General features: G+C 40.5%; 1 protein-coding gene across 6 annotated transcripts in view; it reads left to right on the top strand.

Moving 5' to 3' along the window:
- The window catches only part of AASS (aminoadipate-semialdehyde synthase), a 100,832-nt gene that overhangs the window by 47,306 nt on the left and 29,541 nt on the right, over positions 1-23,985 (top strand). For 5 of the 6 annotated variants that reach the window (XM_021078482.1, XM_021078483.1, NM_001244900.1 and 2 more), the window contains 10 exon segments: positions 31-255; positions 5,620-5,796; positions 8,468-8,552; positions 11,367-11,434; positions 11,542-11,688; positions 12,851-12,929; positions 13,051-13,178; positions 14,552-14,700; positions 16,736-16,858; positions 17,255-17,366. In XM_021078482.1, the coding sequence (XP_020934141.1) occupies positions 46-255; positions 5,620-5,796; positions 8,468-8,552; positions 11,367-11,434; positions 11,542-11,688; positions 12,851-12,929; positions 13,051-13,178; positions 14,552-14,700; positions 16,736-16,858; positions 17,255-17,366 (1,278 nt within the window). In that variant the 5' untranslated portion in view covers positions 31-45. 6 annotated transcript variants of the gene reach the window in all.

Here is a 23,985-nt window from a genome sequence, read left to right on the forward strand (position 1 = left end):
TGTTGTCCTGCTCTTACAGTGTCTTTGCAGTTACCAGGTTTCGAGATGCTGCGACTCTCTAGGCCCAAGCTGGGCAGGCTGAGGCTCAGCCTCTCCAAGAGGCTTCACCACAAGGCGGTGATGGCGCTGAGGAGGGAGGATGTGAATGCCTGGGAGAGGCGGGCGCCTCTGGCCCCCCGGCACGTCAAAGGGATCACCAATCTGGGATACAAGGTCTTAATACAGCCTTCCAATCGGCGGGCCATTCATGATAAGGTAAATATTTCCATTTTTCTAAATATAGAGGAGTAACATGACCTTGTGTATGAAAAACAGCGAGCATCTAAGTGGAAAGAAAATGTTTGCTAGGGTCACTTAAGGACCACATGGCAATATTCCTTGACTTTGGTTATAATGAGATTCTATAGTTATAAGGCGATTTCTAGTTAGAATCCTTTCTTGGGCCCAGAATTTAGCCAATAGGGATTATTTTCACCCCATTCCATGCTTTCTCCAGCTGAGGGATGAAAGGATGGCTTTTAGGAGATGCCCTCCATCAGTCATTCTCGCCTTCGTCAGTCACTCTCTCCTTTGTGTGTGACCCTGGTTCTAGGGCGGGGGAGACAGATGACTCCAGGAAACTCTTCACTGAGTAGAGTTGGTTCATAAGCATTTACCTTGCCAGCCGCTGGGCGAAGCCCTTCGCATTCATCATTCCGTTTGTTCTTCACAATAATCTTATGGCACAGGTTTGACCTGTATTTTATCTTATTTTATTATTTTATTTTATGGCTGCACCTGCAGCATGTGGAGGTTCCCAGGCTAGGGGTAGAATCAGAGCTGTAGCCGCTGGCCTACACCACAGCCACAGCAATGTCGGATCCGAGCCATGTCTGCAACCTACACCACAGCTCATGGCAACACCAGAGCTGTGTGAACAAGGCCAGGGATCGAGCCCTCGTCCTCATGGATACTAGTCGGGTTCATTACCGCCCAGTCATGACAGGAACTCCTTGACTTTTATTTTTAGTTTAAAGATATGCATATGGTTTTCTTTCCCTGAGCCACTGAAAATATGCTGTGGACCTTAATGCTTTATTAGCAAATGCTTCAGTATGCGTTTCCTAGGAATAAATCACCTTCCAACATAAAACACTGTATCATTTTCACACCTAAGAAATTACTAATTCCACAATATCATCTCACATAGCCCGTTTCATATTCCCCATGTCTCAAATGTCTTTTATGGTTTTTATTTTAATCGAGGCTTAATTAAGATTCATTGCATTTATTATTATGTGTCTTTAGTTCTTTTAATCTAGAACAGCAGCCCCCACCCCTCTTTTGGCTTTCATTGACATTGACTCTTTCTGCAGAGTCCGGGCCAGTCAACTTGCAGAATACTCTGCTTCTAGGTGTAACTAGTCTAGTTTTTCCCTTTTGATTAGATTCAGGTTAAGCACTTTTGACATAAATATTTTATAAGTGATATATATTTCCCATTGTATCACATCAGACAGAAAATATCCAGTTTTTGTCACATGGTTAGAACATGTGACTTGACTGAGCTGGTTGCTCCCAGATCTCTCTGTTGTAAAAGTACTGTTCTCCCTTCATAATTACTGTGTCATTTGGGGGTGATATTTGGAGACCTGTGAATCTCCTGTTTCTCAACAAGCTTTCAGTTAATGTTAGTATCCATCAATAATCTTGGCCTGAATTTTTACATGGAAACTTGCAAAGCAATGATTTTCTGATTTTATCATGCACCTAAGTTTTTTTTTTTTTTTTTTCTGCTGATACTCTTCTGTAGAAAAAGTTTTTCCTTAGTTTCCCCTGTCTCTCCTGCTCTTTTGAGTATTATTATGGTTGCATGGGCCTTTTTCATTTAATGTATGATAATCCATTAGCCATTATTCTTTCAAATGTCCTAATTATCAGATTTGAGACAGAGTGCCTTTAAGAGGGCGCCTATGTCCTTTGGACATGAATAAGTTTATTTTTGAACTTTCTTGTTTCCAGCAATAGCAGGTTGTCCTAGCTCCACCTTATGCTTTTTCTGCCACACCTCTGGAATTAACCATTTCCTCAGGGAGTCCTGATTTCTTTTTATATATAGAAACCAAGATCTGGTGCTGGGTGTGCTTATTGTTACTGAGATATTGTTGCTCTTAGCCCTCTTAGTGGACAGAGCTGAGAAATATACAGACACACATACATAGCTGTTATTTAACCATGAGTTAATACTAATGTTTCCAAATTAAATTTTAACATTGAAGGTTTTTCCTACCTTTAAATTTTTATATTTGCATCTGTTTTCTTCAGTGGTAAAAACTGTATTTTTTTGTAACATTAATGCACATTTTTAGCCCATTAATTAATTAGTTTTTCTATGTTGTTACTTTGTTAATTTACTATCTAATTGAACTTATTTATTTATTTGGCTGTCCCCATGGCACAGGGAAGTTCCTCGGCCAGGGATCGAACCTGTACCATAGCAGCAACCCAAGCTGCTGCAGTGACACCACCAGATTCTTATCTCACTGAGCCACAAAAGAACTCCTGGGTATATTTATTTTGTTTTGTTTTTATTACATTTTAACGTTTGCTTTTTTTTTTTTTTTTTTGCCATTTCTTGGGCCGCTCCCGTGGCATATGGGGGTTCCCAGGCTAGGGGTCTAATCAGAGCTGTAGCTGCCAGCCTACTCCAGAGCCACAGCAACGCGGGATCTGAGCCGCGTCTGCAACCTACACCACAGCTCGTGGCAACGCCGGATTGTTAACCCACTGAGCAAGGGCAGGGACCGAACCCGCAACCTCATGGTTCCTAGTCGGATTCGTTAACCACTGCACCACAACGGGAACTCCTAAGGTTTGCTTTTAAATCTTTTTTGATTTAAATTTTATATGTAGTGTTTGAATCATAATACTAATATTACAACCAGCAATAAATCTATTGATGCTAGAGAGTAGATCTTGAAAGTTCTCATAAGGAAAAAAGAATCTATAACTGTGTATGATGATGGGTGTTAACTAGGCTTATTGTGGTGATCATTTTGTAAAATATAAATATTAGATTTTGTTATACCCTCGAAACTATTATAATGTTAATTATACCTCAATAAGAATGCTGGATGGAGGTTTATATTTCTTAGAATTTTGTCTTTAGAATACGTCTTAGAATATACAAAGAATATTCAGAATGCTGTGTTCAAAAGATGTCTGAATTAGTTTTTTTGTGTGGTTACATTGTCAATATGATATCCAGTTGGATTGGTTTATTTTTGTTTTTATTACATTTTAATATTTGCTTTTACATACTTTTAATTTAATTTAATTTTTTCAAATAAGTTAAATATTTACAGCTTTCAAAGATTAAAACTATATAAAAAAATGTGACACAGAGAAGTCTTGCTCTCATCTTATTTCCCTACATGCCACTCCCACCCACCCTGTAGGTTTCTATTTTCATTAGTTTCTGATCTGTCATTTCTATATCTCTTCTTGCAAAAGTAGGTATGTTTATATGTGTGTGCATGTGTGTGTGTTTTTAATTTTCCCTTCAATCTTATGCAGAATACTCTATCTGTTGTATACTCTATCTTTTCTTTTGCACCTTGCTTTGTTCCATCTACAACATATCCTGGAAATCACTCCACCACAGCTCACAGCTATGCTAGCTCCTTAATCCAGTGGCAACGCGAGGGATCGAACCCTCATCTTCATGGATACTACTTGGGCTCGTTACTGCTGAGCCACAATGGGAACTCCCATGTCAGTTCTTAATGATTGGCTTCATTCTACTTAATGACTGTGTAGTAATTACTCTCCTCTAATTACTCCATTATTTCTCATGATTTATTTAACCAGTCCACTATAAATGGGCAAATAGACTCTTTTCAAAGAAATCAGGTATGAACCACACGTTCATTCTTTTACTATCTCTCTTATTCGTTTATACCTTCCTTTGAAGTAGATTCCTTTCTAGATTTATCTTCATTTTACTCAATAGCCCGCTTTCATACTTTTAAAATTCTCCCTGGATCATGCTACCCCCTTATTTAAAAATCTGAAATGACTATCTATTACCTCCATGTACAATAGCTATGAAATCTATATTTAATAAATAACACTCAGTTTTCCCATTGATAAAATGAGGATAATAGTACCTACCTCATGGGAGTTTTTGAGAATTAAATAAATCATGCAAAGAGGTTAGCAAAGCAAATAGTAATTTATTATTAATAAATGTCAATGATTATTTTTATTTTTATCCAATAAAGCTATATTCACTCATAATATTCATATATTCACTCATGCCCTGACTGTCTCCTTACTTTCCTGTCTCCATATTTGTATATATTCCTTCAATGCCTCTTGCTGGTATTACCATCTTGTATCTCCTATCTCCCTACCTCTAAATCCTGCCCAGTCTTTTAGATTAATTTAAATTTTTGTATTTCCTTGATCATCCCACCTGGGAATTATCTCAAGATCCATTAAATTAATATACCACTTAAATCATGCTAATCATAATGTTCTTTTGAGTTTAGCCTCATGTATTGTGCCTCTGACTTCCTTTTATAATTTTTCATGAGTTCCTTTATAGGAAGGATCTTGTCTTTGTGTTTTATCACCAGCACAGTCCATTGCATAGAGTAGGGCAGTAGTAAATACTAATTGAACCAAAAAAGAAAAAGAAAATATTGCAGATATGTGTCTGTCTTTTAAAAATATACCTGAGGAGTTCCTGTTGTGGCATAGCGGAAACGAATCCGACTAGTAACCTTGATATTGCAGGTTCGATCCCTGGCCTTGCTCAGTGGGTTAAGGATCCGGCATTGCTGTGAGCTGTGGTGTAGGTTGCAGAGGCGGATTGGCTATGACATTGTCGTGGCTGTGGCGCAGGTCTCCAGCTGTAGCTCCAATTCAACCCCCAGCCTGGGAATTTACGTATGCTGCAAGTGCAGCCCTAAAAGAAAAATTAAATAAATAAAAAATAATAAAAATACACCTGAGTGATAGAGTTTCTGCTGTGGCACAGTGGGTTAAGGATCAGGTTGTAGCTGCAGCTTGGATTCGATCCCTTGGCTTGAGAACTTTCACATGCCACAGGCATGCCAGCAAAAAGATGTCAGACTATTAACTTTTTTTTTTTTGTCTTTTGTCTTTTTGAGGCCCGCAACTGCGGCATATGGAGTTTCCCAGGCTAGGAGTCTAATCGGAGTGGTAGCCACTGGCCTACACCATAGCCATAGCAACGGTAGACCCGAGCCACATCTGTAACCTACACCACAGCTCACAGCAATGCCGGATCCTTAACCCACTGAGCAAGGCCAGGGATCGAACCCACCACATCATGGTTCCTAGTGGGATTCTTTTCCACTGAGCCACAATGGGAACTCCTTAACTGTTCTTAAATAAAAGTGTTTGCTATAAAAGTCAAGCATGTTAGGTTGATCTGTAGCCAGCAAGTAAGAATATTAGAAATTTTATTTTATTCTTCTGAAAGTGTGTGCCTTTTAACTGCTACATTCATTTATTTATTTATTTATTAAAATTTTTTTTGCTACATTTATTTATTAAAATATGAATAACAGAATTTTGGGGAATAACCTTTAATCAAAATTATATTCCCAGGAATATGTGAAAGCTGGTGGCATTCTTCAGGAGGATATTTCTGAAGCTTGTCTAATTTTGGGAGTTAAAAGACCCCCAGAGGAAAAATTAATGTCCAAGAAGACTTATGCATTCTTCTCCCACACAATAAAGGCTCAGGAGGCCAATATGGGTTTGTTGGATGAGATTCTAAAACAGGTAATTAGTGACCAATATTCATAAATGTTAATTTAGAAACATAGTTTTTTTAAAAAACTTTTAACTGTCACGAGGGATTTTTGTTTTCTTTCAGCATCTAGGAATATATCATGTTACTTTCATAGGAAAGGTGATCTGCTAGTTAGTGCTTGAGTAGATCTGTGGCTCTTAGGCTTCTAGGCTGGACCATCTTGGAGTTTGTGATAAGAGGAACCAAGCAGTTCATTCCTTTTGTATTCTAAAATGAAAAGAACAATAGAAGCATTTGCCTCAAATGATTCTTAATTTATAAGGTTAATTGGTCAAATGTCCCTAGGTAGAATTTTAGAGCTGAAAAGAACCTCAGAGGGCATATAACCCATCACCTTAACTTTTCAGATGGAGCCCAGAGAGGTGAAGCGACTTGAATGGGGCTGCCCAACTCTAGTACCAGAACTGGACTGGAGACTCCTTCTGCACTTATTAATATTCATAAGGGAAAGAATTTTTTGTCTGAGATATAAATATGACAGAAAAACTATCATCTCTTCACTCAACAGATACTCACCAAGCGCCCATAGTGTGTCTGACATTGATCACCTCAGTGAACAGAACTTACATTCTAGTAGGAATAGATGGATAATAAATGACTCCTCATATGTCACTAGGTGATGTGTGTAATAGAGATAAATATGATACGGAAGAAAGAAAGGAGTGCCGGGCCCTGGGGGAGGTGACAATGCTAGTTTAAATAGGATGATCAGAGGGAGCCTCATTGGGAAGTTGGCATTGAGCAAAATTTGAAGGAAGTGAAGAAGGATCAAGCCATATCCATTGGGGAAAAAAAATCTTCAAACTAAAAGAATAATAGTGCAAAGGCCTGATGATCTTTCTGTGTGGAGGATTAGAGTCAATCATGTTCTAAAAGCTTATTCAGCCAGTTGCGTTGGCAATAATTTGGAGGTGGGAAAAGGAGAACAAAATTAAGAGGAAGATTGTTAGTCTAAACTAGCCCAGATGTTAGGCCACAGATGACGGTGGCTGCATGAGGGTGGCGGAAGGGCAGGCTGGGATACCTGGAAAATCTTGGAGATGTTTAGAGGTCTGACCCTACAGGGTTCACTGCTGAAACGAGAGAAAGAGAAGAGTCGGAGACGGCGCCAAGATTTTGGTTTGAGAAGCTTAAAGGAGTTGGCTAAGATTGAGCTGATGCTACTCCAGAGCAGCAAGCTTGGATGAGAGGATCAAGAGTTAGAGCTTAGGGTTTGTGGAGTTTAATTTGTCCATGAGACAAAAAAGCAAAGAAGTGAGTCTGCAGCTCAAGAGGGCAGCTTCTCCAGATACACATTTTGCAATTGGTCAGAGACTAGATGGTATCCAGAGGCAGGAAGACTGAATGAGGGTAAGGAGTGAAGGTAGATGGAGACGTGCAAGGCCTACGTCATGGGGTAAGGACATTAGGGCATAGAAACTAGAGTAGAACTGGACAATCGGTAGAGGACAGAAGAGTCACCCACAGTAAAAGCAATGGAGGAAGACGTATTTTACATAGGCCTGTAGAATTCATTCTTACTAATTTCAGATTCACTTGAGGGAGGCTGTAGTTAATTTGCAGTGTTTCAGAAGAACAAATTCAAAACATAATTAATGGAAATAATGTTACAAGAAGAATGTTTCCCCTTAAGCAGATATACTACTCAAAAATAACTTCAGAAACTTTTTTCTCTGTTGTTGTATGAACTTCCTTTCATTGCAAGAAATTAATAAAAACAGACCCAGCAGGCTGCTCTGGGGCAACATTTTATAATAAGTTATTTGGAGTTGGATGAATATTAAATATTCTTAAATCCATGCACCTGATAAAACTCATATCATCTGAGGAAATAAAATGACTGTTTAAAACATTCTATAATTACAAGGTGTCAGTAGCTTTTAAGCATGAATTAATAGGGCATTTCCAAAAGAGAGGGAAGATTGCTAAGGAAGGGAAAAATGTGGTTTTAGTGAAGGCAAGGAAGTGAAACACAGGCAGCATGTGTTTTAACTTTTAAAATGAAGCTTACTTGTGAAAGGATGGAGAGAGAAAAAAGAGAGACAGAGAGAGATACTAGACAGATGAGGGGAAGGGAACGGAGGAGAGAGAGAGAATGAGATAGGTTTGTTTGTGTGGATTTGAGAGGGAGTATTGTTATTTTTAAGGTAGAAGAGAGGCCTGGGTGTATTTAGAATGGCTGATGGGAAGAGACACTGTAAAGAGATAATACAAGGAAGAGAAAAAATTCAGCAGTGGCCTTAGAGGACAGCGAAGAAAGTTGGGTTCTAGCTCACAGGGATTAATCTCAAGAAGGGCTTTATTTTTTGAGACTAGAAGGAATTGAGAGAGGATAAGTGGGGCATTATGTAAATATATTTGTAGATCATGCTGGGCTAAAAGTTTCAAGAACTTTTGTTATTTTATTGCTTATCATCAAGGGGCATTTAGCACCCTGCTAGGACCATTCTTCCATCTCTAAACACAAACCTGTCACTGGTTTGTGACCCAGCATTTTCTAAATAGTTCATGATGCACCTCAGCAAGTCAAGATATATTTTATAAGGGGAAAAAAAAATGTGAAACACTCACTTGCTCATATGCACTACTCATTGAAATTAAGGATGAGTCTGGTTGAGAAATTTTTTATCCTTTCTTCAGGAAATCCGACTTATCGATTATGAGAAAATGGTGGATCATAGAGGAATACGGGTAGTGGCGTTTGGACAGTGGGCAGGTGTGGCAGGTAGGTATCCCAGGGCTGTTACATCACCCACTCTCTCAATTTGCCTGAGGAGTAACTGTTTTTTCTGTGGCAAGGGGATAGGTGTGTTCATTTTCACCACTAAAAATAAACAGGGGTGTGACTAAGGGTGATGAATATCAGGGGAGTAAAATAAGACGTGTTTTATTTTATTAAACTATGTTCATTACAAAAATTAAGAAAAAGAGAGCAGGGGGAAAGATACCGACTACGGATAGGCTCTGAAGTTTAGGAGGTTCTGTTTGGAAGCTTGGAAAGAGAGGTCAGTTTGGTGATGAGAAACTGAAGAAGGGGAGAACATATAAAAGAGAGGAAGAGGGCTGAGGACAGGAGCCCACAGAGGAGCAGTCTAGCAAGGATAAGAACTGGAGTTTGGGGAAGAACATCACTTGGTTTTTGTCCCACTTAGAACTTTGAACCATTTTTAGTTGAGAAACACCCCATGGAATGTATCAAGCTAGACTACGTGAAGACCTGTAATTGTCAGAGTAATTAGACAAAATGTGTAGGGATATAAGACTCAAAATACTGTCACCCCCCCCCCCCCACATCCAGCAACTTCAGAATAGAATTCACATTCTGTTCAAGTCATGTGGAACATTCACCTAGAGTGTCTAACGGTGTTTTATTTGTTTGTGTTTTTGTTTGCTTTTTAGGACTGCACCTGAAGTGTATGGAAGTTCCCAGGCTAGGGGTCAAATTGGAGCTGCAGATGCCAGCTTACACCACAGCCATAGTAACTTGGGATCCGAGCCGCATCTGTGACCTACACTGCAGCTCATGGTAATGCCAGATACTTGACCCACTGAGTGAGGCCAGGGTTCGAACCTGGGTCCTCATGGATACTGTTTGGGTTCGTTACCACTGAGCCACAACCAGAAGTCCTAGAGAGTCTATATGCTGGGTCACAAAACAATTCTTCATAAATTGAGAGGGTTTGAAATCATAGAGTATGTGGAGTTCCCATCGTCGTGGCGCAGTGGTTAACGAATCCGACTAGGAACCATGAGGTTGCAGGTTCGGTCCCTGCCCTTGCTCAGTGGGTTAATAATCCGGCATTGCTGTGAGCTGTGGTGTAGGTCACAGACGCGGCTCAGATCCCGCGTTGCTGTGGCTCTGGCATAAGCTGGCGGCTACAGCTCCGATTCGACCCCTAGCCTGGGAACCTCCATATGCCGCGGGAGCGGCCCAAGAAATAGCAAAAAGACAAAAAATAATAATAATAATAATGAAATCATAGAGTATGTGCACTGACTATAATGAAATTGACATTGGAATTATAACAGAAGGATAGCCAGAACATTTTCAAATATTTGGAAGATAAGGGGAGAATCAATGAAATTGAAATAGGAAAACAATGGAGAAGATCAAAAGGTGATTCTTCTTTTTTTAATCACTAAAGTTGAGAAATTCTAGTGAGACTGATTAAAAAAAAAAAAGCTGCTTTTTACCAATATTAGGAATACAAGAGGAACCATCATAACCTTGCAGATATTAAGAGGATAAGGGGATATTATGACTAGGCCAATAAATTTGACAGTGTTAACGGACAAATCCTTGAAAGGCACAACTCAAGTAGAAATTAAAAAACTTGAATATTAATGTGTAAAACAAACTTTAGTCATAGACATTTATCAAGAGAAAGAAAATTTTTTTGGGAAGAATATTTATAGTAGCTTCAATCATAATAGCCCAAGCAATCATCAGAGGAATGGATAAATAAATTGTGGTATATCCATAAAATGCGACACTCCTGAGCAGTAAAAAAAAAAAAAAAAGCAAACTGCTTATACACACAAAGTATTCATGAATTTTTTTTTTTTTTTTTTTTTTTTTTTTTTTTTTTTTTGCTTTTTAGGGCGGCACCCAAGGCATAGGGAAGTTCCGAGGCTAGGGGTCGAATTGAAGCTGCAGCTGCCAGCCTACACCACAGCTGCAGCAATGTGGGATCCCAACTGTGTCTGTGACCTATACCACAGCTCACGGCAACGCTGGATCCTTAACCCACTGAGCGAAGTGAGTGATCAAATCCACATCCTCATGGATCCTAGTTGGGTTTGCTAACCACGGAGTCATGAAAGGGACTCCCAAAGCATTCATGAATCTTAAAAATATTATCCCAAGTAAAAGCAGACTCACAAAAAGAGTAAATACTTAAAATGTCATTTGTATGAAACTGAAGAAGAAACTAATCTATACGGACAGAAATAAAATCAGTAGTTGTTTGGGGCCAAGGGCTGGGGAGGATTGACCGGGATGATGGGAATAATCTGTGTCTTGATTGTGTTGGTGGTGATATGGGTGCGTACATTTGATAACAATTATCCAACTGTAGGTTTTAAATTGGTGTGATTTATTGTATGTAAATCGTTCCTTTCAAAGTTGACATCAGAAAAAAGACCAAAGAAAATTTGGCAGGAATATGGAGAGGGAAAATTCTCATCTGGAAAAGAAGGAGAGAATGTCGGATGCCGAGGTCTTCCCTGGAGGCTTGCTAAGGCAATCCATAAGGTGGTTGGTTGGGTCTTGACATAAATTAAAACTGTGTTAAAACTATAGACTCGGAGTCATCAGCATATGGAGAGTACTTGAAATTCAGGAATGAAGGAGATTAGCTAAGGAAACAAAATGTAAAGACTGAAGAGAATAGAGCCTGGTACAGAATCTTGAGGGTGACTAATGTTAAGGAAAAAGACGCTGTCGGAGCACCAAGCAGGTTGGAGAATGGGCAGTAAAGAACAGCTTCAACGCCTCCCAACTAATGGTCTATCTTCTGTTGGTCTGATTCTGCAACAGGGATGCTCAACATTTTACATGGAATGGGTTTAAGGCTCCTTGCTTTGGGACACCACACACCTTTTATGGTGAGATGTTTTTGTGTATTTTTTTTTTTTTTTTAAATGTCACATTTTAAGAATGGGAACATGTCTTGGATGGTAGGCTAACTTGAACCGTGTGTGCTTGCTTGCAGCACATTGGCATGGCTCATAACTACAGGAACAGCAGTCAGGCTGTGCAAGCTGTCCGGGACGCTGGCTATGAAATATCTCTGGGTTTGATGCCAAAGTCAATAGGACCCTTAACATTTGTGTTCACAGGAACTGGTAACGTATCTAAGGTAAATTTCAACTGTTTTCTTTTCTGTAAAGGAGTCTGAAACTCTGACACTAACGCAAAGGATGTGGGCATTTTGTGGACATTTCAGAGCCTCCTTTTCCATGATGGGGCCTTCTTTTCTTGGTACTTTTCTTACCTATGTGCTTTTCCCACAGTAAAGAGCAGCACTGGTCCAAACGTACTGTCTTTGCTTTCAGCTGAGTCCAAGCTGTCAGAGGCTTGAATGCTTTTCCTTTTCTTTTTTTTTCTTCTCAGAAGAATAAGTACTTGTTGTGTAAAGGTCTGTTTCTAGGGTGGTCTATTTTACTTCCGTCACTGAGATGACCAAAAATTTGGAAGTGATCCCAGGATGTAAATTTTTCAAGACTTGAAGTTTTGCCAAAAAATTCTAGGCTTAATTCAAGACTAGAATTGTTTCTTTCTTCTTTTTGAGGTAGTTGTGAGAATGCATTTGTGATCCCCCAGAGAATTTTGTAAAATAGATCTTTAGCAAAGACAGGATATCGCTATTTATTATTCTGTGAGATACCCATCTGATTTTTTTTTTTTTGTAGGAAATATAGTTTTCCAAATTTGAAATAATTTCTGCAATGGATCAAAAAGTAAATAGAAATATTGTTATTGTACTCTTATTTCTAAATACTTTTGTTTCTATACTGAATAATTTTTTTTTTTTTTTTTTTTTTTTTGCTTTTTGGTGCCACATCTGCAACATATGGAGGTTCCCAGGCTAGGGGTCGAATCAGAGCTCTAGCTGCCAGCCTGCACCACAGCCACAGCAACACAGAATCTGAGCCACATCTGCGACCTACACCACAGCTCACAGCAATGCCAGATCCTTAACCCACTAATCAAGGCCTGGGATTGAACCCGCAACCTCATGGTTCCCAGTTGGATTCGTTTCCGCTGCACCATGAGGGGAAACTCCTTTGCTGAATAACTTTAAGTGAAAAGAATAAAGTCCCTCCCAATGAGTAGTGTTTAAGTGGGAATAAAGTTGATTTGTAGGCTGCATTCAAGAGCTGACCTGTACTCCTGTGTTGTGGTCCCAGTTGCAGGGCAGGATAAGCTGAGCTATATTATTATAGGGTGAATTTTTGCAGGAAACTGCACTGGCTCTTTTCAGACTGATTTTTAGATCGTCACTCATGTCTTCTTTACAGGGAGCCCAAGAAATCTTCAATGAATTACCTTGTGAATATGTGGAGCCACATGAATTAAAAGAAGTTTCCCAAACTGGAGGTGAGGGGGGCGGGTGGTGTGTGCATCTTTTGCCGTTTTTCAACAGGTGCTGTGTTACAGTATTCTATCGCCATAGTCTATCATCTGCAACCCACTTTACTCATTTCTTTCTCCTCCCAAGACCTGAGAAAAGTGTACGGGACCGTGTTGAGTCGCCATCATCATCTTGTCAGGAAAACCGATGGTGTGTATGACCCCATCGAGTACGACAAGCATCCTGAGCGCTACACAAGTCGTTTCAGTACCGACGTGAGTGTCATACCCGCCCCGGAGCTGGCTGCTCATGATACACTATGGTTAGGCCCTTTTTAAGGGGAGATACTGTGAGTGTGTACATTGTTTTTCAGTTCCCCACATTGACTTGTTGTGACTCCTTTGGGTATGATGAGTTGGGCCTAGGAGTTGTTGGCTTTTATTGCTGTTCGGAGTGGCCTTCAATTAGTGGGTCTGGTGGTTTCAGCTTCACTGACTCTGTTTCTACTTCAGGTCTGCATGCACCCCATAGTGCTAAACGATTTCCTGCGCGTTAGTGTTTTCCGTGTTTATCCTGAATTAGTACTGTTGACAAAGCACAGTGTCTGTGAGGTTTGGTCTTGAAATACATCTGTCCCTTTTCTGGCCACAAATTGCAATTGAAACCTCAGCCAGCCATCTTGATATATATGCCATTGATTACAGGGGACCAGGGTGAAATAGTATAGCTATATAAGCAGAGACTCATCTCAACTGCACAGAAAAGTTTCTTCCAATTCAATTCCTTCTGATGGGAACACACTGGTCTCATAAGAGGGATAGTATATTTGGGTGTTCTCTAGTCATTGGTCATACAATGGTCCTGCTCAAATCAACAAAAAATGCATGCACCTATGGTGAAAAGGAATGTTTCAAATAATCTCAGATACATTTGAACAATATAAAATTTCTAGATTCTGGTATGAAATTTAGTGTTATAGCATGTAGAGCATATTATAGAAGAAGGATTCTTACCTGTAACTGGAGAATGCTGGAGATGCTTGAGAAACAGGTATTATAAAACATTTCAAATTGAAAAATTTAGAATCTAGTAAGTTTCCATCTCTTCTCTTTTCCCCAATCACAGAAGTATTGGTGATTGGATACATCCTAAAACTTAAAAATGACCTAGTTACCATGTATGCATGCATGTAGCACATTTGTCCATGGAGCTTACAGATGTTATCTGATTTAATCTTCACAGCATTCCTTTGAGGACTAGGGTACGTATTATCCCCATCTGGCAGGTAAGGAAAACAGAGCCCAGAGGAATTGAGGTAGCATGCTTTAGATCACACTCTACTAGAGGCTGAGCTGGAAATAGAGCCCTATTCTGTTATTTCCTTTGTCTTGGCTCTGCAATGCATTATAGAATGCAAATTATTAATATATGTTCATATATTTTCCCATAATGTAATTCTCCATTGAAATCTGGGTGGCTGTTTATTGTCTTTGCTTCAGAACGTGGCCACTGACTTGGTAAATAACAAAGCCAATTAGAAGTAACCTTAAATAATTTCCTCATGGACTTTACTGGTAGCTCTCTTTCAGCACACTGCAATGAAAAAGGCCATTTCCTACCTCGTTGAACTTGGGAATTTGCCTTACAGATTGCACCCTATACAACTTGTTTAATCAATGGGATCTACTGGGAACAAAATACCCCTCGTCTACTAACCCGCCAAGATGCTCAGAGTCTCCTGGCTCCAGGCAAGTCCTCAGTTGCTGGTGTTGAAGGCTGCCCTGCATTGCCACACAAGTAAGGACTTCAGCAACGATGGCAGTTTTTGGCAGCAAGACCCACACATAGACAGTCCACAGAGCACAGGACTTGACTGTTGATGGCCAGTTGTCTGTCTTACCTTACTCCACCTCTTGGAATATTTGGCAGTTAACCCTCCCTCCCTCTTTTTTTTTTTTTAATTTTTAAAATTGAAGTACAGTTGATTTATAGTATTGTTAGTTTCAGGTGTACAGCAAAGTGATTCAGATAGATAGAAATATTTTTTCAGATTCTTTCCATTATAGGTTATTATAAGATATTTAATGTATTTCCCCTTGCTATACAGTAGGTCCTTGTTGTTTAGATATTTATTGTATATATAGTATATATCTGTTAATTCTAAACTCCTGATTGATCCCTCTCCCCCTTGGTAATCATAAGTTTGTTTTCTATGTTGGTAAGTCTATTTCCTTCCCTTCTTCTTTTTTTTTTTTCTTTTTTTCTTTTTGTCTTTTTAGGGCCATACCCGAGGCATATGGAAGTTCTCAGGCTAGGGGTTGAATGTGAGCTGCAGCCGCTGGCCTACACCACAGCTCACAGCAACGCCAGATCCTTAACCCACTGGGCAAGGCCAGAGCTTGAACCTTTGTCCTCTTGGATACTAGTTGGGTTCATTACCCCTGAGCCACGATGGGAACTCCTCCCTTCCTGTCTTGAAATTCTCTTCTCTTAATCTCTGTGATTCGACACATCGCTCAAAAGGAAGCTCCTCAGAGAGTTCTTCTCTTGCTTCTCCGTTTCCACCTCTCAGTAACAGCCTGTTACTGTTTCCTGCCCCCTGAAACTCATGATCATTTATTTTTCCTGTGTTTATAGTTTTTCCCAACTTACTAGAACTTAATCCCTTAAGGATGGGGTCCCCATTTGTCTTGGCCATAAGTATGCAGGACATTGTTTGACACACGATGTTCATTCAAATAATTACTCAATGTTGAATAAATTACTCAATAAATATTTGTGGAAAACCAGGTCTGCCTGGCACTCTGCTAAGCTGAGAGAGAAAAAATATGGTTGTGCCCTCTGGCATGCAGCTGGCATCAAGTAAATACCAAGAAAATGCTAGGAGCAATCAGTATCTCCGGAGCTTAGAAGGAAGTGGGAGCACGGGCTTGGCACAGTCTTTAGGAGGAGTGGGGAGAACAAGAACTTTTGACTGATAGGACTGGGATTTGATAAACATGGAGCCACTGAAGCACAATTTAAGACTGTGCGTGAGACAGTCTAGCTCTAGGATAGGGTTTATGTATTTATTTATTTATTTACTTATTTATTGGTCTTTCTGTCTTTTAGGGCTGCACCTGTGGCATGTGGAGGTTCCCAGGCTAGGGACTGAATTGGAGCTGTAGCCTCTGGTCAACGCCACAGCCACAGCTACACCAGACCTGAGCCATGTCTGCGAGCTACACCACAGCTCACGGGAATGCCAGATCCTTAACCCGCTTAGCGAGGCCAGGGATCAAACTTGGGTCCTCATGGAGGCTAGTCCGGTTCGTTAACTGCCAAGCCACAACGGGAACTACTAGGATAGGGTTTATATGGGTCAGTGGAAATCAGAGATTGGCCAGGAAAATTGTGGTCAACCGCTAAGGGATTTTGAATCCTGGGTTGAGACTTCTGTTCTTAATTCCAGAGATTTCCTATGTAATAACATGTAAAATTATGTACTATTAAGCAGGGTGGAGGTATTGTAATTGAACTTCATAACTGGCTTAACTTTAGGCGGATGTCAATCATTTCTCTAAGGAAGGGTTTTTTGTTTGTTTTACTTTATCTCTTTTCCTTCCCCTTTTTCTTTTTGCTTGGGGAAACTAAACTCCTCTTGGAAAGATTCTCTGTGTCCCTGGAGAACAGTTTCCTCAACAGTGAGCTATAGGAAAAAGAGCCAAGAGCCTAGGAAGACTTGGCCTCTACATTGAAAACTGTGGAAGTACCTTTCATTTGCTCTCATTTTTACTTCTGTCGGAGACCTCAGAGTTCCACGTTCTCATCTAAGTATCGATGTTATTTACAGACTTGTGGCAATATGTGACATTTCAGCCGACACAGGAGGGTCTATTGAGTTTATGACTGAGTGTACGACAATAGAGCACCCCTTTTGCATGTATGATGCAGATCAGCATATTATTCATGACAGGTGAGTTTGCAAAGCTGTTAGATGAGGAGAGACACATACTAATACATGAGTTACTTCCTCCGATATACTCATCTAAAATACTCAACACCACATCTTTACCGAGGGTGTGCAAATTTCCAGAGATATGCTCAACATGTTAAAAATTTGATGGAAAAACCATACACATTTCAACTCTTAAAACACACACATACTTTTATATATACTGTATTCAAGTGGGAAATGGGTTGCAGAAGAAGGGAGAAGGTTTGTTGGAAAAGTCTTATTTATTTTCTTAGTATTCTGGTACAAAATTTCAGGTGATTGTGAAGCCTAGCTAATGGAGTCCACACCTAGGGAAGTTAGAGCTTACAGATAACATTTTTTGTCCATCTGAATAAAGCATGTTGCTTCTCCTAGTGTTGAAGGCTCTGGGATTCTGATGTGTTCCATTGATAATTTGCCGGCACAACTTCCAATTGAATCTACAGAGTACTTTGGAGACATGCTCTACCCTTTTGTTGAAGAAATGGTAAGCGGACTGGTAGCATCTGCAACATCTCTGTGGCTTTAATAGAACTTCAGAGTGATCTTAAGGATGTTCTTGTCTCCTGCAGCTAAGAAATCTGCTGTAAAATGAAATGCCAGCCCTTCCCCCAAGTATTTACCGACATTCTTATTTCACATGTTCTGCTTACTCATTTCATGGGAAATATTGTTATATAACTGCCTTCATGAATAATTACAATTGTGTATGCCTCTCCCTAAGAAGATTTTGTTAAGAGTGTTCATGAGGTGTGAGATAAGATGTGCTTTATTTTCAATTATTTTCCTGCTTTCTAGGTCAATTCATATTGGAGCAGTCTTACTGTACTGTGATTAAGAGATTTGAAAAATCATAAATATAGACAATTTTATTGTATTTTAGTCACTATGTTCTGGCTAGGTATTACTGTGATCAGTGATTGGCCACTGTTACCTAAACTCCGTTTTTCTTTGTCAGAGGAAATCTTTCTTTCTTCTCTTTTTTTTACTTTTGAGGGCTGCACCCACGGCACATGGAAGTTCCTAGGCTAGGGGTCAGAGCTACAGCTGCTGACCTACGCTACAGCCACAGCAACTCAGGATCTGAGTGGAGTCTGTGACCTACACCACGGCTGGAGGCAACGCTGGATCCTTAACCTACTTCGCGAGGCCAGGGATTGAACCCCCATCCTTATGGATCCTAGTCAGGCTCATGAACCGCTGAGCCACCAAGGGAACTCCTGAAAGCTTTCTTACTTTCAGTCCTTACCCTGAGTGTTCATACCCATCCTGCTCTATTTCTATTGCTAACGGCTGTCTGCCTCAGGCGGTGGTCCCACGCATACGCATCATCTGTCGTTCCACTCAGGGGCTCTCATTCTGAAATGGGTTTGTACATACTGTGGCATGGATAAGGGCAACTTCCAGTTCGTGATTTTCTTCTTTCCTTTCACATACCATTCCATGTCGACCCCCTGTTTTTCGTCCTGTAATATGTCAGCAGGGAGACATAACAGGCTTTAGAAAAAGCAGGGGGCAAGCATTACCGTGGTTGAACAGCATGTTGTATATTGTGTACTATGTTCTAGATGTGTTCAAATTATTTTATATGTTTTAATTTTCAAATAACCTACAATCACCCTGTCAGGTAGGTACCATATTATCAACCCATTTTACCAATGGGGAAACTGAGGCACAAAGAGGTTAAGGCGAAGAAGGGTTGCTGACATAGTGCTGGATCTGCTGTGTGTCTGCAATCGGTGCTAAGGGATTAAAGTAGCCTGAGAAGGAGCATACGCATGGCAGGTTTTACTGGAGACATCAACTTGGGTTTATGTCCTGGAGACTGGTACTCACCTCCTTTCTGAGCCTCAGGTGTTTCTCTGTAAAATAAGGTGGTTTTAATACATAATCTTAATGGGACCTCTGGTTCCAGCACCCTGGAATTGTAAAGCTCTAAGTGGCTGAAGGGCATGTGTATATAAAAGAGTAATAATCAGTTTATCCGGATGTTTTCTGTTTTCAGGGATGTTCATTCATTTCCCTCTGCAATCATTTCCCTGGAGACTGAATAGCTTCCTTTCACCCTTTACCTGGATTTTTTATTTCAGATACTGTCTTTTCAATTCTAACATTTCTGTATGGTTCTTTTTCTTCTTTCTCTTCTGAGAATTTCTACCTTTTTATTGATTATGACTGGGTTTTCTTTATCACACGGAGCATGGTATAAAAGCTACTTTACAGTCTACCGTGTATCTCCAAAATTCTGGGTAAACTTGGGCGTGAAATTTGTTGTCTTTTCCCGTGAGAACGGGTTAGGTCAGAGTTTGCTGGTTTTCCTTAGTCGGATGAGTTTGGAGCGTGTCCTGGACGAGGTACATAGTCATGATGCGGAGGTTCTGGATTGTTATGTTTCTCTGAAAAGTGTTGATTTTGTTTTTTTGGGTTCTTGTTTTTGTTTTTTATTTTTTAAGCAGCCAATTAATTTGGCTACCCTTCAGCTGAGAACTCTGTCTCACCTGAGGCAGGTAGCTCAAATAAAAGTTCAGCTCTTTCATCTTTACCTGGATTGTTTATACTCGGATCTGTACATACTTAGTCTCTCCAGTTTTGGACCAGAGCTTACATGGAAGTTAGGCTTCACATTTTATCTGAATCTGTCCTTTCTTTTTTTTTTTTTTTGTCTTTTTGCCTTTTCTAGGGCTGCACGTGCGGCATATGGAGGTTCCCAGATTAGGGGTCTCGTCGGAGCTGTAGCCGCCCAGCCTACGCCAGGGCCACAGCAATGCCAGGTCTGAGCCGCATCTGCGACCTACACCAGAGCTCACAGCAATGCCAGATCCTTAACTCACTGAGCGAGGCCAGGGATCGAACCCACAACCTCATGGTTCCTAGTCAGATTCATTAACCATTGAGCCACAATGGGAACTCCGAATCCGTCCTTTTTTGGCATTTCCCCCTCACACTCCAGAGGCTGTGGTGCTCTGGGTTTCACTCTTGTCTCCTTAGATCAGAAAGTCTGTGAGCTTGCTGAACTTTTTATCTTCTTATACCACATGCTCCCTGCTCAGGGCAATGCCAAAAGAAGAGCAAACCCGACTACTGTGCTGGTTATTTCTTCCAAGTTTTAACACTCTCCCCAAACCACCTGCTATTTTTCATGCTCTGAAGCCCTTATGTAGTTACTTAGGCTTCTTCTTCTTTGTTTTTTTTTTGGTCTTTTTAGGGCCGCACCTCAGCAGATGAAGGTTCCCAGGCTAGGGGTCCAATCAGAGCTGTAGCTGCCGGCCTACGCCAGAGCCACAGCAATGTGGGGTCTGAGCCACGTCTGCGACCTACACCACAGCTCCCAGCAATGCTGGATCCTTAACCCACTGAGCAAGGCCAGGGATTGAACCTGCGTCCTCCTGGATACTAGTCGGGTTTATTAACCACTGAGCCACAACAGGAACTCCTGGTTTGTATTTTGTCTAGAGTTTATAGTTGTGGGGTATAAGAGACATGGTCTTTTAGAACTTAGTTCCTATCTAAAGTAGAACTCCTGTCATAATACATTGATTAAATCATTTTGACTCTGGCAGAGTTTTGGACTGATGAAAGATAAGTGAAATTTAAAGAAAAAATTTTGTAAAGAACCAAATATAATTTTTTACATTACGTAGTAATAAAAAATATTAAAGTGTCACACATGAGTGATACATAAGTACACAGCATGATAAATTATCACAAAGACCGTGTGAACACTCTATAAGTAAAAAAATAGAACAGTGTTAACATCCCAGAACGCCCCCATGCCTTTCCCAGCATCAATCCCACTCTCCTTCCTAAAGGTACCTACTATCTTGACTAATAACTACGGCTTCATTTTGCCTTTTGGGGGGGAAATTATTTTTTGAACATATTAATCTGAATTTACACTCACTTCTGATAATTCTAATACATTTCCTGGGTCTGTTTATGTTATCTGTTTTATTTTTTCTTGGTTCTCAGTGGATTCTTATTATTTAACATGCCTGATTATTTTTGATCGAATGTTGGATATTGTACACATAAAATTCTAGATGATTTGCGGCTCTGGATGTTGTGTAATTTTTTCCAGAGATTTCCTTTGTTTCTGGCAGGGAGATAGGACAGTAGCACCTCAGTTCAGTTAGGGGTGGAAGTGATTCAAAGCTGGGCTTTGGTCCTTTGGAAAACCGATGGTTTTCAATTTATCCTTTCTTTAGAATACCCTCTTTCAGGATCCCAGATGAAAATTTGGCCTTTATTAGGGTCTCCTTCAGCAGGACTTAAACTCCAATTTTTATTTCTCTGTCGTTTAAGGTCACTGCAGAGCTCTTCTGAGTTTCTCTCTGCTGCTTTTTGCTTGACCTCTCAGCATCCCAGCCATTGCCTCCAAATGGGCAACTACATCTAAGAATAGTGGTGCCAAATCTTGCATCCTTTTGGTCTTCCTTCTCCAGAATTCTGGTATAGCAAGTCTCTACTATCTTTGAACTTGAGACTTTTCCGATTTCCCCTGGTTTTTCTCAATGAAAGGATTGGTCTGGAAAGTGCTCATTCACTGTTGTTGGATGGGAAATGTACATTAAAAAATGGATGCCATGGCGCAGTGGGTTAAGAATCCGACTGCAGCTGCTTGGGTTGCTGTGGAGGTGCGAGTTTGATTCCTGGCTCGGCACAATGGGTTAAAGCATCCAGCATTGCCACACCTGTGGTGTAGGTCACAGTTGCATCTAGAAACTGCTCAGAAACTTGCATATGCTGTGAGTGCGGTCATAAAATTAAAAAAAAAAAAAAGGTGATATGCTTGTATGTACTTGAATCAAGAGTTTCTAGACTTTTAGGCCGTATGACAAGGCAGTGGGATGATGGAGATTTTTGGTCAGCACTGCACTGAGGCAGGTGGTATTGCTTAGGTGTCTATTGACAAGCCAGCTTCTCTAAATTGTCACACTCTCTTCTTTTTATATGTCACTATGATCTTCCACGTGGTGTGGTGGGGTTGTCTTGGGAGCCTCCATCTCAGCCTGTCTCTAAGCATGGGACGTTGTGAAACCTGTTGGTTGTCTCTACGTAGTCTTGATAGTATGTGTGTCTGCTTACCACTACAAGGTGAAGTATTCTGTCTGTGTTCTCTTCTGATAACGGTGGGGGGGCTGTATTTAAAGTTACCTCAGAGATATTGTGAGTTCGGTTCCAGACTCCTGCAATAAAGCGAACAGCACAGTAAAGTGAGCCACAGGAATTTTTTGTTTTCCCAGCACGTAGTCAAGTTATGTTTAAAGTCTCCTATAGTCTATTATAAAGTATGCAATAGCTTTATGTTTAAAGACAATATACACACATAAGAAATTCAATATTGTACATCAACTGTACATCAATAAAAAATGATTTATAGGAGTTCCCATCGTGGCTCAGTGGTTAATGAACCTGACTAGTAACCATGAGGTTACGGGTTCGATCCCTAGCCCTGCTCAGTGGGTTAAGGATCCGGCGTTGCCGTGAGCTGTGGTGTAGGTCAAAGATGTGGCTCGGATCCCGAGTTGCTGTGGTTCCGGTGGCTACAGCTCCGGATTCGACCCCTCGCCTGGGAACCTCCATATGCCGCGGGAGCGGCCCTAAAGAGACAAGAGCCAAAAAAAAAAAAAAATTTGTAGCTAAAATATGCTAACCATGTTCTGAATGTTCAGTGAGTCGTAATCTTTTTGCAGTAGTAACATCAAAGGTCACTGATCACAGGTCAGCATGACAAATATAATAATAAAAAATTTGGGGAGAATTACCAAAATGAGACACAGGGACATGAAGTGAGCAAAAGCTATTGGAAAAAATGGCACTGACCCTCTCGACACAAGCAAACCTTGCCACAAACTTTCAGTGAAAAAAGCAGCATCTATTAAGCACAATAAAGTGAAGACAAATGAAACAAGAGGTCTGCCTGACTATGCACTGTCCTGTTTCCCTCAGATTCTCCTTTCTGACTTGAGGTCCCTACAGATCCTGCAGTATTGCAGGGCACATAGGATATCGTTTTGAAGCAAGACAGAAGTTTTGTTTCAGTTGAATTTAATAGCTAATTATTGTTTCTTGGAACAAGGCATACATATATATAGATGAAGAGGATTAAAACAAACACAGCTTTGGACCTACAGAAGCATGAGGTCCTGGAAGGGGATACGACAAGTGGACAAGTGCACAACTCTGCCATAAGATGGGATGCGACAACCACAGAAAGATGCTAATGAAGTGGAGGAGGGAGAGAATATAAAATATATGTATTTTAAATGCCATTATCCCAGGAATAGAGAGCCTAGTTGTTTATGTTTTAGGTTCATGAAAGTACTTTTATATTCATTTTAACACAGTGAATAAATACTGTCCTGTTAGCATCGAGTAGGTGCATTTTGCTCTTAGTTGGGTGACTGCTCTAGACCTTAACCTATGGAGAAAGATGGAACGATTGTTTCGTTCCCCACCCCCTGCCCATCGGAAGCAACCATACTGACTTACTTGACTTTCACCCTTTGGCGGTCTCTGCAAAAGCTGGATGCTTTGGAAGTAAAGAGGAGCACTGAGATGCTGGGATGATGCTGTGAGATGTGTGGCTTCTGTTGGCCGTCTGACTCCTTGCGAGGAAGTGGGATGAGTATGAGTGACTTGAGGTCTACCAGGTCAAGACATTTTTCTCGACACTTTTGAAATGTTTATGTGCTTGTACACAGAACTAATAGCGATTTTAAGGAGACTGCATGGTGGGATTGGTGGTCTTGCTGTCTGGAAGACTCATTCTCTATTTCTATAGAACAGCCCGAACCTTTGGGGGTGGAACAGAGGTCCTCGGGCTGAGGACTGTGCCTGTACAGCCTGTGGTGGTGTTTGCCAGAATGCTCATCTGACTGGTGGGGAAGCATAGGATTTTTTGTGTTTCCAGCAAGCAAACCAGATTGTAATTAAGCTCTCGTTTTAGAACTGGAAATTGTACCAAAATGGCATGTTCTTGAGGGCAGAGTTCATTGCTTGTAGAAAACTTCTTTCTTTTCCTTTTTTTTTTTTTTTTTTTTTGCTTTTTGGGGCTGCATTCATGGCACATGGAGGTTCCCAGACTAGGGGTCCAATCGGAGCTG

Source organism: Sus scrofa, chromosome 18 (genome assembly GCF_000003025.6).
Source record: "Sus scrofa isolate TJ Tabasco breed Duroc chromosome 18, Sscrofa11.1, whole genome shotgun sequence".
Lineage (NCBI taxonomy): Eukaryota > Metazoa > Chordata > Mammalia > Artiodactyla > Suidae > Sus > Sus scrofa.